The sequence below is a fragment of the Equus asinus genome, chromosome 2 (genome assembly GCF_041296235.1).
Source record: "Equus asinus isolate D_3611 breed Donkey chromosome 2, EquAss-T2T_v2, whole genome shotgun sequence".
NCBI classification, from domain to species: Eukaryota; Metazoa; Chordata; class Mammalia; order Perissodactyla; family Equidae; genus Equus; species Equus asinus.
The window spans coordinates 134,863,629-134,876,816 of NC_091791.1; the positions used below are offsets into that span (position 1 = coordinate 134,863,629).

The following is a 13,188-nucleotide window of genomic DNA, read 5'->3' on the forward strand; positions in this document are numbered from 1 at the left end:
ATGTGGAGAAAAGGGAACCCTCATACACTGCTGGCAAGAATGCAAACTGGTGCATCCACTTTGCAAAACAGTATGGAGATTTCTCAAAAAATTAAAAATAGAAATACCGTATGATCCAGCTATCCCAATACAGGGTATTTATCCAACAAAGATGAAATCAACAATACAAAGAGATTTATGCACCTGTATGTTCATTGCAGCACTATTCACAACAGCCAAGACGTGGAAGCAACCCAAATGCCCATCAACTGATGAACAGATAAAGATGATGTGGCATATATATACAATGGAATACTATTCAGCCATAAAAAAGACAAAACCATCCATTTGCAACAACATGGACAGACATTAAGCGAAATAATCCAGACAGAGGAAGACAAACACCATATGACTTGACTAATAAGCGGAAGGTAAACTAACACAGGGATAAGGAGAACAGATTAGTGGTTACCAGAGGGGAACGGGGTGTGGGAGGGAGGGCGAAAGGTTTGTAAAGGGGCACATATGCATGGTGATGGATAAAAACTAGACTGCAAGATGCAGTCTATACAGAAACTGATATATATTGGGGCCGGCCTGGTGGCACAGCAATTAAGTTCGCACGTTCCGCTTTTCAGCAGCCCGGGGTTCGCCAGTTTGAATCCCGGGTGTGGACATGGCACCACTTGGCACGCCATGCTGTGGTAGGCGTTCCACATATAAAGTAGAGGAAGATGGGCAGGGATGTTAGCTCAGGGCCAGGCTTCCTCAGCAAAAAAAGAGGAGGACTGGCAGTAGTTAAGCTCAGGGCTAACCTTCCTCAAAAAAAAAAAAAGAAAGAAACTGATATATAATAATGTACACTTGAAATTACACAATGTTATAAACCAATAAGACCTCAATAAAATAATTTTTAAAAATGTACATAGCTATCCTCCATTTATCAAGTGGGCACTTGATACCCAGGTTGCAAACAACTCTAAACATAGTCTGTTCCAACCTAGACACTCCAGTAAATGTTCTGGTTTTCATGAGAACTCTGAAAATACATTCCCTGTCTCCCCCAAGTGAGCTGTGATTTTAAGGAACTACCTGGGCTTAGGCTAGTTGTTGCAGATATCCAGTTCCCCTTTTTGATGGGTCTCAGATACCCATATACAACAAACATTTTAGGTTTATGAATTAGCAGGTTTTCTCAGTACGACAGGCTGTTTTTCACATATTTTAAAAGAGAATTTGGAGTCTCTGCATTTTTCAAGGCCAATGCCTACTTTGAAACTTAACTATTATCTCCTTTACTCTCTAATTTTTTACCTCTGACTTACAGACAGACAATCCATTGGTGATAGAAGTTGATGATTTCCACACAGGAAGTGATATACACAGTCTTCCTGAAGATCTATATCACTTAGATATTCTTATGGAAGAAGGAACAAGTAATATTCTCTTCTCCATTGGAAGACGGCAATTCTATTGCTGATGTCAATTATACAGGCACCCAGCAGTAGAAGTGCTTCAGCATAATTCCTTGAAGATAGGGTCTTGGCTATTACAAAAGGCATAAGGTCAAATGAACTAAAGGGTCAGTAAAGCTGGCAGGAGAGGAGTGGATTCAGTACAGAAGATACAGAATAATCAATGATCTCGGAGATTTCAGACAAATCAGATTTTCTATTGAAGGCAGAGATATAAATAGTACAAACACAACACAGACGTAGAAACAAAAGCCACCAACTCAACTTCTTGTTTGAAAACTTGTTAGGTCTAGAGAACTGTTCAAACCACAGCTGCTAATGGTTATGGATTTGGCAATCAAAATGTCTTTGTTAAAAAAAAGTTTTAACTGCCTTACTATTGAGGTTACAAACCACAGCCTTGATGCATCGTTGCAGTCAACATTCCCCCCGCTGTTTTGGAGAGCTTACATCTGCTGCTGGCAGATAAAATGCTGGCAAACGGCATGGGCTTCTTCCAGAGGAATACAGGGGAAGTTTTAACTAGATGGCTCTCATCTTCTTTTCTCTCCTGAGTTACGCCCACAGCCTTTTCTGTACCACTCCTATCTTGTCCAGGTTGATCCCTTGCCATCACTCAGGAGGGTTGAGGGTCTAGTGGGATTTTTTCTGGCAAAATTAGCCATGCCACCCATACTACTCTTAGAAGATAAAAGGAAGATGAGTTCTTAGCTCAGGGGAAAGCATTTTAAGGACATATTTTTAAAGCCACTTACAGTGTAGTGCACTTGATTTTAAACAACCACTAATAAAACCTTTCCAGTTATTTTTTTAAAGGAACTAAATGATCACACTATGCCAAAAATAATGAGGACTTAGTATATTTTAACTCATCAAAGAAAGGCCAAGAATGTGAGGTCAGGAAATAAATTACTGAGTTTCTTCAGGGAAGGAAAAAGTTAGGGACAAGATGGAGAAGTAAAATGTGGTCCAAGTCACATGGGAGATTAGTTTCAGTTGAAATAAAAATTGCTAGATTCACACTGGTTTTCAAAGAATATGCAGTTCAGCTGAGTGATGAGAAATGAGTATGGAAATGCATAAAGAAGACGTATGTCAGGAAACTGAACCCTGGATGGTTCTCCCTCAGTGATCTGGCCTATGAGGATAAAAGAAAACCAAGCATACCAAGATTAGCACTCCCTAAACTGTATATACCACAAAATACCAGTTCTATAGTATATAAGTAGGAAGTGGAAGGGGGGGTGCATTTTATAGTCAAAAAGTTTTGTGAACACTGCATGTTGTACCCACCAGATATATGAGGGAGTTATATCAGAGAGTCATAATCCACACTAACATATTAGAGGTCCTGAGAAGATCTGTAGTAAACAAACAAGTTTGTTTAATCCAAATACAGTTTCCAAATGTATGTGTCCATAGAACTCCCCCCGCCCTTTTTTTCCCCAGAGAACTCCTATGCTATGGAACAGTTTGGGAAATGCTAGTCCTAAATTCCTAAATTTTCAACTCATTCTTGCAGAAACAAAAATAAGGTTGGTAAAACAGTCTAGGCAATCACATTTCTTACATCACAGAATCCTAGTTCAAACAGAGACAGGTAGATTACCAAGGATGCTTGAGACATTTTCTAAAAGGCAGCCAAATAACAAAGCTACATCTTTTAAAAGTGACAAGATCCTTACCCAATAAATAATCCCCAAATAGGGCTAATGTCAATTCTAATACATTCACGTGCTACCCTCAAACACAGAAAAGACAATGGAGAAAAGCTGACAATAGGGAAAATGGGGATGGGATGGCTGAGTTTGGTGAAGCCTAGTGGCTTCTGGCATTTGGAGATATTCTAATGTCATACATCAGGGAAATTCATAAGGAGAGTTGCCAGGACTTCCAGCTGGGAGCATATGGGAGGACTCCTACACTTTTGTGCGGTGCCCTCAGCTCCTTAGGATAAAAGACAGAATATAAGCTCAAGGAGGAGTATCATGCTGACCCCAAAGAGAGGTATCCCTGAGAAACCAGAAAGATTTGTTTTGTTAGTTAGATTTCTAATTCCCTTAACTCTTGTGGTATTCCACAGACTAGGATTACAGTTTTCTACACTTCTCTATACAAATTTGTGGCAGAAAAAGATTGGCTAACTGTCTAGGGACTGAAATTATTTGACCTTGTATCAGGTGGTGGTTTGCTTGATTTACCAATGAGAAAGTAAAGAAGGCCCCTTGCCAAAAACCACCACCCACACTGCCAGATGCTCCTGGGTTCTCTTTCCGAATGCAAATATCCTAAGAAGAAAATATAACACATTAAATTATACTAACGTGTTAATGACTGTGAGAGTCTCTAAAACTGTAAAGTCCGCACCAGTGCAAGGAATTTTTTTTTTTTCAAAGACTGGCACCTGAACTAACGACTGTTGCGAATCTTTTTTTTTTTTTTTCTGCTTTTTCTCCCTCAATCCCCCCAGTACATAGTTGTATATTTTAGTTGTGGGTCCTTCTAGTTGTGGCATATGGGGATGCCGCCTCAACATGGCCTGATGAGCGGAGCCATGTCTGCGCCCAGGATCCGAACCAGCGAAACCCTGGGCCGCCGAAGCAGAGCATGTGAACTTTAACCACTGGGCCACGGGGCCAGGCCCTGTAAGGAATATTTATAATTATTACTTCTAGACTTAAAGAAATGGAGAAGAGGAGAGGAAAGACACTGGAAAAATAAGCAAAAAGCCCATACAAGGATTAAACAAGGGGTGGAAAACAAAGGGCCTCCACGTATCTATGGTTTTGCCTATGTATGGATCAGGTACTAAGGGCAGAACAAAAGGCTAGGAGTCAAAATTCATGCCAAAATGCATGCAGTGTAAGCATATACATAAAGTAATCAGAGAAGGCAATCCACAAGGTAATGAAAGATAGAAAACTAGAGGGATAATAACTATTGGCTAAAATCTGTGAGAAAAGGAGAAGGTGAGATAGATACGATTAGTTTTTTTAAAAAGCAGACTAACAACAGTAATGAAAGGCAAATAAGTCTGGAAAACAAAAAATTTACTGAGAAAAATAAGCTGAAGAACATTTTCTTAAGCACAGCAGTAAAAGCCCTATTACCTAAAGTAACTGTTCAAAGAAGAGGAAAATCATACTGTCAGGTAAGATTCTTCATGCTTCAAAGATGGACTTTCCCATTTTGGATTTCTGCTAGTGTGAGTCTAAACACAGGGCTCTAAATTTCAAGGGTTTTCCAATCACGCTAAAATGCTTTGGCTCCCTCTGCTGTTCAAAAATGTACTTTAGTTATGTCAGTTGAATCTTTAGTGATGAAAATAAATAAAAACACATACATATGTACATACAAACATTCACACACCCCTCCCAAACCTGGCATAGTCCAGGCAATCAGAGTTCAAACACATTTGCCTGTCATAAATTCCCCAGCCTGGACCAAATGTTCCCAAATAAGTGATAACAAACCCTACCAGCCCCACGACCTCATTGAAATAATTCAAGGAATCGTGGAGGGTTTCTTCACCAAAAGCAGCAAAGTTGGTTGGTTTTTTGTTGTTGTTGTCGTTGTTGTTGTTGTTTTGGTGAGGAAGATTGGCCCTGAGCTAATATCTGTTGCCAATTTTCCTTTTTTTTTCCCTCCCCAAAGCCCCAGTACATAGTTGTACATCCTAGCTGTATGCCTTTCTAGTTCTTCTAGGTGGGATGCTACCTCAGCATGGCTTGACAAGCAGTGCTAGGTCCGCACCCAGGATCTGCACCAGTGAACCCAGGGCCACTGAAGCAGAGTGTGCGAACTTGACCACTATGCCACGGGGCCAGCCCTGCAAAGTTTTATTAAGGGATGAGGACCCTACACTTGTTAGCTGGATTGTGGCAATAGCTTTTTATGTAGAAATGTGTATGTACCAGTCCTCCATATACCAGAAACCAAAGCATCACTAAGTTTTTACTGCTTCTGCCCTGGTCTTTTCTCTCCCCAGTATTTCCTTATCAAAAGACTCTTCTCACATGTCTAAATTCAGTTGCTAACACCTTACTATCTCCAGGATGTTCTGTATTGAAGGATCTACAGGTCAGGGATGGTGGCAAATCGAGCATCTGTCCAAGATAAGTGTTCTTTACTCACCTGATCCTTAAATTGCTTCTGGGACAAGCAATCAGTTAGGTCCACACAGCCCAGAAGACAACCTGACGGATAGTCGTTGGGAAATTCCACATCTGAATCAAAAATAACAGAAGGATTAGATAAATTTCCTTCTCTGTGACCCTGGAACTCATGAATTCGTTTTCAATTCTCAACAAATCACTTTATCTTCTATTTGTAGATATAAGGAATACAATGAGGTTTTTATTTGGCACAACTGTTTGTATTTTGGCAAAAAAGTTAGTGAGTGACTGGCTTAGTCCACTATCCACCCCCTAAGCGATAGGAAAACTACCCTCTCACTATTGAAGTTCAAGGACCCCACAACTTCACGCCAAACAAATGTATTCCACTATACTCAACTGGATCAGACTGGAGTTTGGTGGTGACGGCTTCTAGAAACAAGCTACAGGTGTAAAGAGAAAAACCATAAAAATGTAGCAAAAGCCATAAGAATGTCAGAACACAAATTTAAAACAAGCCAGTCATATCAGTCAAAACAGAAATGCGTTTTTAAGGAAACATGCACTTTTGATTCCTAAAATTTGGCTTCTTAAAGACTTTTAAAGGGGCTGGCCTGGTGGCATAGCGGTTAAGTTTGCACATTCCGCTTTGGCAGCTCGGGGTCCACCGGTTCAGATCCCAGGTGTGGACTTAGACACGACTTGTGAAGCCATGCTGTGGCAGGCGTCCCACATAAAATAGAGGAAGATGGGCACGGATGTCAGCTCAGGGCCAGTCTTCCCCAGCAAAAAGAGGAGGATTGGTGGCAGATGTAAGCTCAGGGCTAATCTTCCTCAAAAAAAAAAATATATTAAAAAAAATAGAAAAAAAACCCTTTAAAAGGTGGCTCTGTAATTGTCCTCTCATTCTACCTTCAAAACAACTGTATGAGCTGGATAAAAGGAAAGGAAAACAAGACACCCAAGTGTCAGAAGTGGTTTTTAGTATACAAATTTATTGTGTTTTGGGTTATTCCCAACATACACTGCTTCAGTGAATCACCCCTGATCTGTCCAAATCCAACAGCAGATGTCTATTTGGGTCACTCCTGATAAAAAAGTTTTATTTGTAATTGTTCTTCCCAATCTAAAGATCTCAGACTTTATAGCAGTCATTTTATTCTCATAGTAAAAAAAAAAAAAACTGGAGAAAATTTTCTGAGATAAAATTAAGACTAGTTGGTTGATTTCTGGTGTTGGGAACTGGTATTTTTAATTGCACTGTTTGGTGAATTAATGTTTTGAACAGCTGTCTATGATTTGCCACTAAACAAACAAACAAAAAGTTTAAAGTCCATTTCAGCCAAAAATAGCCATAAGAAGGAGGAAGTGAAAGACGCTCAAGGTCAACGACTTCTCTCCACAAAATAAGACTAAAAGGAGAATACATGTTTGTTACCTTTCCCACGAAGAAGACGATATGTAGTCTGGAGTTCTGAGACTTCTTGAGGGGAAGGTCTTTTGGCTGTGGCTGCTATCCAAAGTCGTCCTCTGTGAGGGGTGTACCAGCTTCTCCCCTCCACCCTTAAGTGAACACAAATTTAGGATCTAAATTCTAGTGTCCTGGAGGATCTCCTAACACAGCAAACTATCCAGCTGAAACAAGAGATCTATAGATAATACCTCACCAAGAGGGGTATTTTTTGTGAAAAACATCTCTTTCACAATACCCTTGAATATGGATCCTGTTCTCTAGTTTTTATCATCATCAGAACAAAGACAATTCATCTCCCTCAGCTCCCATATTTCACCTGATCTCTATAACTCAGTCTTGGAGTTTTCACTATCCTTAGGACTTCTACAATCCAAATCTTATATTTTCAAGGCCTCCAAGTTGTCCTACAAAAATGGAAATCCTTGCTTTTCTTTGAATCAAAGGTTAACCTTTTCCTCAAAGATTTGTTAGTTAATTGTTCTCGAACCTGACAGAAAAATCCTCACCCACACATAACTTCCCAAGAATAGCAATTTTTAAATTTTTATTTAATATAATTTAAGTAAATAAAAATGCTTATCATCTTTACTGTTTAAATTGCAACCACGTTCATTTATAATTTCTAAGTAGTTTATAAAGGGTTATGTTCTTTGCAGATAAGTAAACAACTTATTGGCTAGTTTAAAAGAATCCTTAAGAGGAACAACAAAATGCATCTAAGAGAATTTAATTACTCGCTACTCTCTAAGGATTACAAAAAGATGTTTCTCTTTTAGTTCCCACCAAATGAAATAAAGTACCTTGATAATACACCCCTATTATACTATTCTTATAATGGGAAATAGGGAATTTCTCACATCCTCAGTCCCAATATAGATGAATCGGAAGGATGCCAGGCAGATAGTAGGTGCTCGATAAATGAGGAACGCATCAATATATTTCTTCCCTCTACACCAAATAACCTGAAGGGCTACTGGGAAAATGGTCTCACAAATGTCGCAGAACCACCCACTTTATTTCTGTGGGATTAATGATTGTGGGCTTGATGCTGCTCATCCTGTTCTTTTCAGTGAGAAAATCTGAATAGCACAGATCCAAAATAGGATGAAAGAAATGTAAACATTCTGATTCCCTCAGCAAAAGCAAGCTGTTCAGTTTTCTACTTTGGAAAAGGAAAACAGCTAAATTGCAGAGAGTTGAATGAGAAGAATAAACATCTCAGAGGCTACTTGTCCTGGAGCAGCAGCAAATTCACATGCACTTGTTCTAATGGCACTACGCACACAGACTATGAAACAATGAGGAGCCAAAGCAAAAAACCTGACCTTCAAAAGGGGAGAAAAACAGTAATGCACGTTTAATGAAGAAGGGAAATCACAGCCAATCACAAAAACACCAAAGTAGAAATAATTTTTCCTGGGGCTGGTCCATTGGTGTAGTGGTTAAGTTTACACACTTCACTTCAGAGGCCCGGGGTTTGTGCGTTCAGATCCAGGGCACGGACCCACACATCACTTATCAGGCCATGCTGTGGTGGCAACTCACATACAAAATAGAGGAAGACTGGCACAGATGTTAGCTCAGGGACCATCTTCCTCAAGCAAAAAGGGGAAGACTGGCAACAGATGTTAGCTCAGGGACAATCTTCCTCACAAAAAGAAAAAAGAAAAAAGAAAAAAAGAAATGATTGTTCCTAAATGCTGATAATAAATTTTCCTTCAGGAAACCAGAGACCAGTGAAGTTTATACTTTATACAGTAAAAGTGGAAAGAGTCAGATAGAGAAAGACAAATTCTGTATGATCTCACTTATATGTGGAATCTGAAAAAACCAAACTCACAGATAGAGAGAACAAAATGGGGGTGCCAGAGGGAAATAGGTAAAGGCAGTTAAAAGGTACAAACTTCTGGTTATAAGATAAATAAGTCCTGGTGATGTAATGTACAGCATGGTGACTACAGTTAACAATACTGCATTGTTTATTTGAAAGTTGCTAAGAGAGATCTTAAAAGTTCTCAGCACAAGAAACAAAAAATTCGTTACTAGGTGGGGTGATGGATGTTAACTAATTTTATTGTGGAAACCATTTTGCAATATAGACATATAAATAAAATCATTATGTTGTACAACTTAAACTAATGCAACATTATGTCAATTAAATCTCAAAAAGATGGAAAAAAGGAAAAATGAATGTTATAATGATAAGTTGAAGAAAAACACAAACATAAACATATACTATGATCTCACTATATAAGAATTTGCACAAGAAAAAGAATATAAATAAACACTCCAAAATGCCAACAGTAGCTATTTCTAGGTGGTGGGATTTTTCTAGCTACTTTTCCATATTTTCCAATTTTATATTTACATTTATGTAAGCAAAGAAAAGATATTTTTAAAAATTGAATTGAGAAGAAACATAAGAAACCATGGAATAGTAACCTATTACCATCACTAATAGGTACAAGGACTCAACTCTACGATACTTCTACTTATCTCTTACTACTTCCCCCGACTTCCTGTAGAAAAGGAATTTATGGTAAAATAGTTTCTCAATATGGTTACTCAGATTAACAGACAGACATATAGATAGAAAAACAAAACCAAAGTTAGGCTTGTGTCTTAAAAAATTAATAAATAGGCATAAAAATTTGAATTCCAAATAGGATCAAACTATTAAGGTTGCTTTGTGCTACATGATAAAGGCAAAGGCAAGAGAAGTTTTGTCAATAGACTTCCTTCCAAAGATGAAAAAATTGGTATTCTATTCTTTGTTATGACAAGGATCCGTAGCCTTTCTTTTTTTTTTTTATGATTTTATTTTTTTCCTTTTTCTCCCCAAAGTCCCCAGGTACACAGTTGTGTATTTTTAGTTGTAGGCCCTTCCAGTTGTGGCATGTGCGACGCCACCTCAGCATGGCCTGATGAGCGGGCCCATGTCCGCACCAAGGATTCAAACCGGCAAAATCCCAGGCCACCAAAGCAGAGTGTGCAAACTTAACCGCTTGGCCACAGGGCTGGCCCAGGATACTTACTCTTTCTAACGTCAGATTTTTTTTAAGCTATGCAGTAAAAACTCAATTACCAAGTCAGTAACATGAATATATTACTTAAAGTTCTATGTACTGAAGTATTATAAATCATCACTAGATTGGGAAAAACGAATTCCAATCCATAATTCTAAATCACGTTTATGTTACTGTAAAATCTTCCATTGCCAGGATTCATTTCTACCCTTACCTTTTAATCCCTCTGACAAGCAGAGAAGCCCAGGGCTGATGCATAGAGAGGCACCAGCCACCATCAAAGCCTTCCTGAAATTCTTGGTCCTGGATTCGCAACTGGTGGCGATATGAGTTGAATGCTAGCTCCGATCCTGCTGAATGGAAAGCCTTCTTCTGTGAGGCTGCACCTGTCTGGTCTATCCACTATATGGGAAAGAAATCAAACATACAGTTCTATCTGACAAGGTAAGAAGCTGGGGTAGATACACAAAATGAGATGAATGCTAATAATGAATAAATCATACTGGGAACATTTTCTTAGAAATATTTAATCCCATCTTTGTCTGAAACAAGGCCAAAAGAGGTGGAGAAGGTGTAAATTCAGTAGGAGTCTCAGGTATGATAACAAGATCCCATCTTAAAGGGTAATTAGAGTGTTGAAATCTCTATACACAGCTTCCCAATTCCAGCAACAGCACAACTACCAGACCAAATAATTGGTCTGTAATTATTTCCACTTTATACTTCTTAATGATTCATACTGGATTCTGGACAATTTCCCAACATAATCCTACTAGCCAAATGAGGGTTCAACATTTTGGTCCACACATTCTTCATGTGCTTAGGGTAAGAGTCACATGCTGGTACCCATGACAAAGTGAAACAGATGCTGTCAGGGACAGGAGTTCTGACTATTGGATGCATAAAGCGTTCTCTTACCCTGAAATGAACAACTTGTCTCCTAAAAGAGAGGATGGAGCACCACTGAAAGAAGACTCCCATCATATAAAGAGAATAGAAAATTACAAGGTACAGGTAATTACAGAAGACTGTAGAGTCCTGGCAGTAGTTCAGTCAGAGGATGACAAGGTTAATGTTCCTTCCAGAGCAAGAAGACTCAGTGCTCCAAAATTAAATTTTAAAAAAAGAGTCTTTATTAGAATGGTGAGGTTTGGGGTTAGTTGTCTTAATTTCTTGACTTTTTATTTAATAATTTATAGAGAAAAAAACCTACTAGAGTGGTAGTCTGGAGACTTTAAGCTATCATTTAACCCCTAAAGGTTTCAGTTTTCTCAACTGTAAAATGATGAGAGTGGCCTAAATGAATCTCTAAGAATCTTTCTATAACAAAATTTTATGATTCTGATCAATTATGTCATATCTTAAAAAAAAAACACAGAGCCAGCCCTGATGGCCTAGTGGTTAAAGTTTGGCCTATTCCAATTCAGTGGCCCAGGTTCGGTTCCTGGACAAAGAACCACACCACTTGTCTGTCAGTAGCCATGCTATGGCTCACAAAGAAGAACTAGAAGGACTTAGAACAAGAATATTCAACTATGTACTGGGGCTTTGGGGAGGGGGAAAAAAAAGAGAGAGGAAGATTGGCAAGAGATGTTAGCTGAGGGCAAATCTTTCCCAGCAAAAAGAAAAAACAAAAGAAATACCCACAAACATTTATTGAGTATTAACCATGTGAAAAGCAGGGAGACTTACATAAAACATAAAAAAGATATTGTTCTTACTTTCAAGGTACTTACAATCCTAGTACAAGACAGACACATAAGTAACTATCCAAAACATAAGGTAGAATTGAGGAAATACTACCCAGGGATATAAGTCCTTATGTGGGAACACAGAGAGAGAACTGATCCATTAGAGGGGGAAATAGGTGATTTCATTAAAATGTTGGTATTTGAGGGGCCGGCCTGGTGGTGCAGCAGTTAAGTGCACATGTTCTGCTTCAGCGGCCTGGGGTTCGCTGGTTTGACTCCTGGGTGAGGACATGGCACCACTTGGGAAGCCATGCTGTGGTAGGCGTCCCACATATAAAATAGAGAAAGATGGGCATGGATGTTGGCTGAGAGCCAGTCTTCCTCAGCAATAAAAAGAGAAGGATTGGCAGATGTTAGCTCAGGGCTAGTCTTTTTCAAAAAAAAAAGGTTGGTATTTGAACAATCCTGAGGCCCAAAGTCTCTGTTCTTTCTTTACTACAGTTCTTGTTTATCTTACCTATTTCTCTATTCCCACATCTACTTTCCTAAATTAATCTCTTATTATCTTTCAATAATACTATTATAGAGTGTGCTAACTGGTTTCCTCATCTACATTTTTAGCCTTTAAATAACTCCTTACTGCCCTACTAAAGCTACAATACTATTTTGGCCCCTCATCATCTCCCCATTGTGCTACTGCAATAAGCTTCTTAGCAATTTCCCTGCTTCTAGTCTTACCCCTCCCTCCAATCCATTGTCTACATAGGCATGGAAGTTATGCCAATCTTCTGCTAAAATTCTTCAAGGACTCTTCTTTATCTACTTTAGGATAAAACCAAACTCCTTGGCATGAGACATACGGGCTTTCATGATAAGATACTGCCTCCTGTACTGGGTTGAGTAATATCCCCCCCAAATTTATGTCCACTCAGAGCCTGTTAAAGTGACCTTATTTGGAAACAAGTTTTTGCAGATGTAATCAAGTTAAGTTGATACTGGATTAGGGTGGACCCCAAATCCAATGACTAATGTCCTTATAAAAGGAGAGAACACATAGAGACAAAGACACACAGAGAAGGCGGCCATGTGAAGATGGAGGCAGAGATTAGAGTGAGGAAGCTACAAACCAAGGGATACCTGGGGCCACCAGAAGCTGAAAGAGGAAAGGAAGCATTCTCCCGTAGAGTCTTCGGAGGGAGTATGGCCCTGATAACACCTTGATTTCTGTGTTAAGAACTGTGAGAGAGTAAATTTCTGTTGTCTTAAGTCACCCAGTTGTGCTACTTTGTTATGGCTGCCCTAGGAAACAAATACGCCTACTACTCCATTTTAATAATACTTAATTTTAATAATACTTAACTACTTGTAGTTCTCCCAAACCTACAAAGCTCTCAAGCTCCTGAGCCTTCGTACATGTTGTATCTTCCA

The 13,188-nt window shown here is 39.0% G+C and overlaps 1 protein-coding gene across 5 annotated transcripts in view; it reads right to left on the reverse strand.

Annotated features, from left to right (window-relative positions):
- Window positions 1-13,188, reverse strand: part of TRIP4 (thyroid hormone receptor interactor 4) — a 56,574-nt gene that overhangs the window by 17,489 nt on the left and 25,897 nt on the right. For 3 of the 5 annotated variants that reach the window (XM_014850459.3, XM_070500237.1, XM_070500249.1), the window contains 3 exons: window positions 10,284-10,471; window positions 7,008-7,132; window positions 5,589-5,680 (listed from right to left, as the gene is read on the reverse strand). In XM_014850459.3, the coding sequence (XP_014705945.3) occupies window positions 5,589-5,680; window positions 7,008-7,132; window positions 10,284-10,471 (405 nt within the window). The remainder of the gene's footprint in view (window positions 1-5,588; window positions 5,681-7,007; window positions 7,133-10,283; window positions 10,472-13,188) is intronic. The other 2 variants (XR_011498943.1, XM_070500245.1) reach the window with 1 other exon arrangement.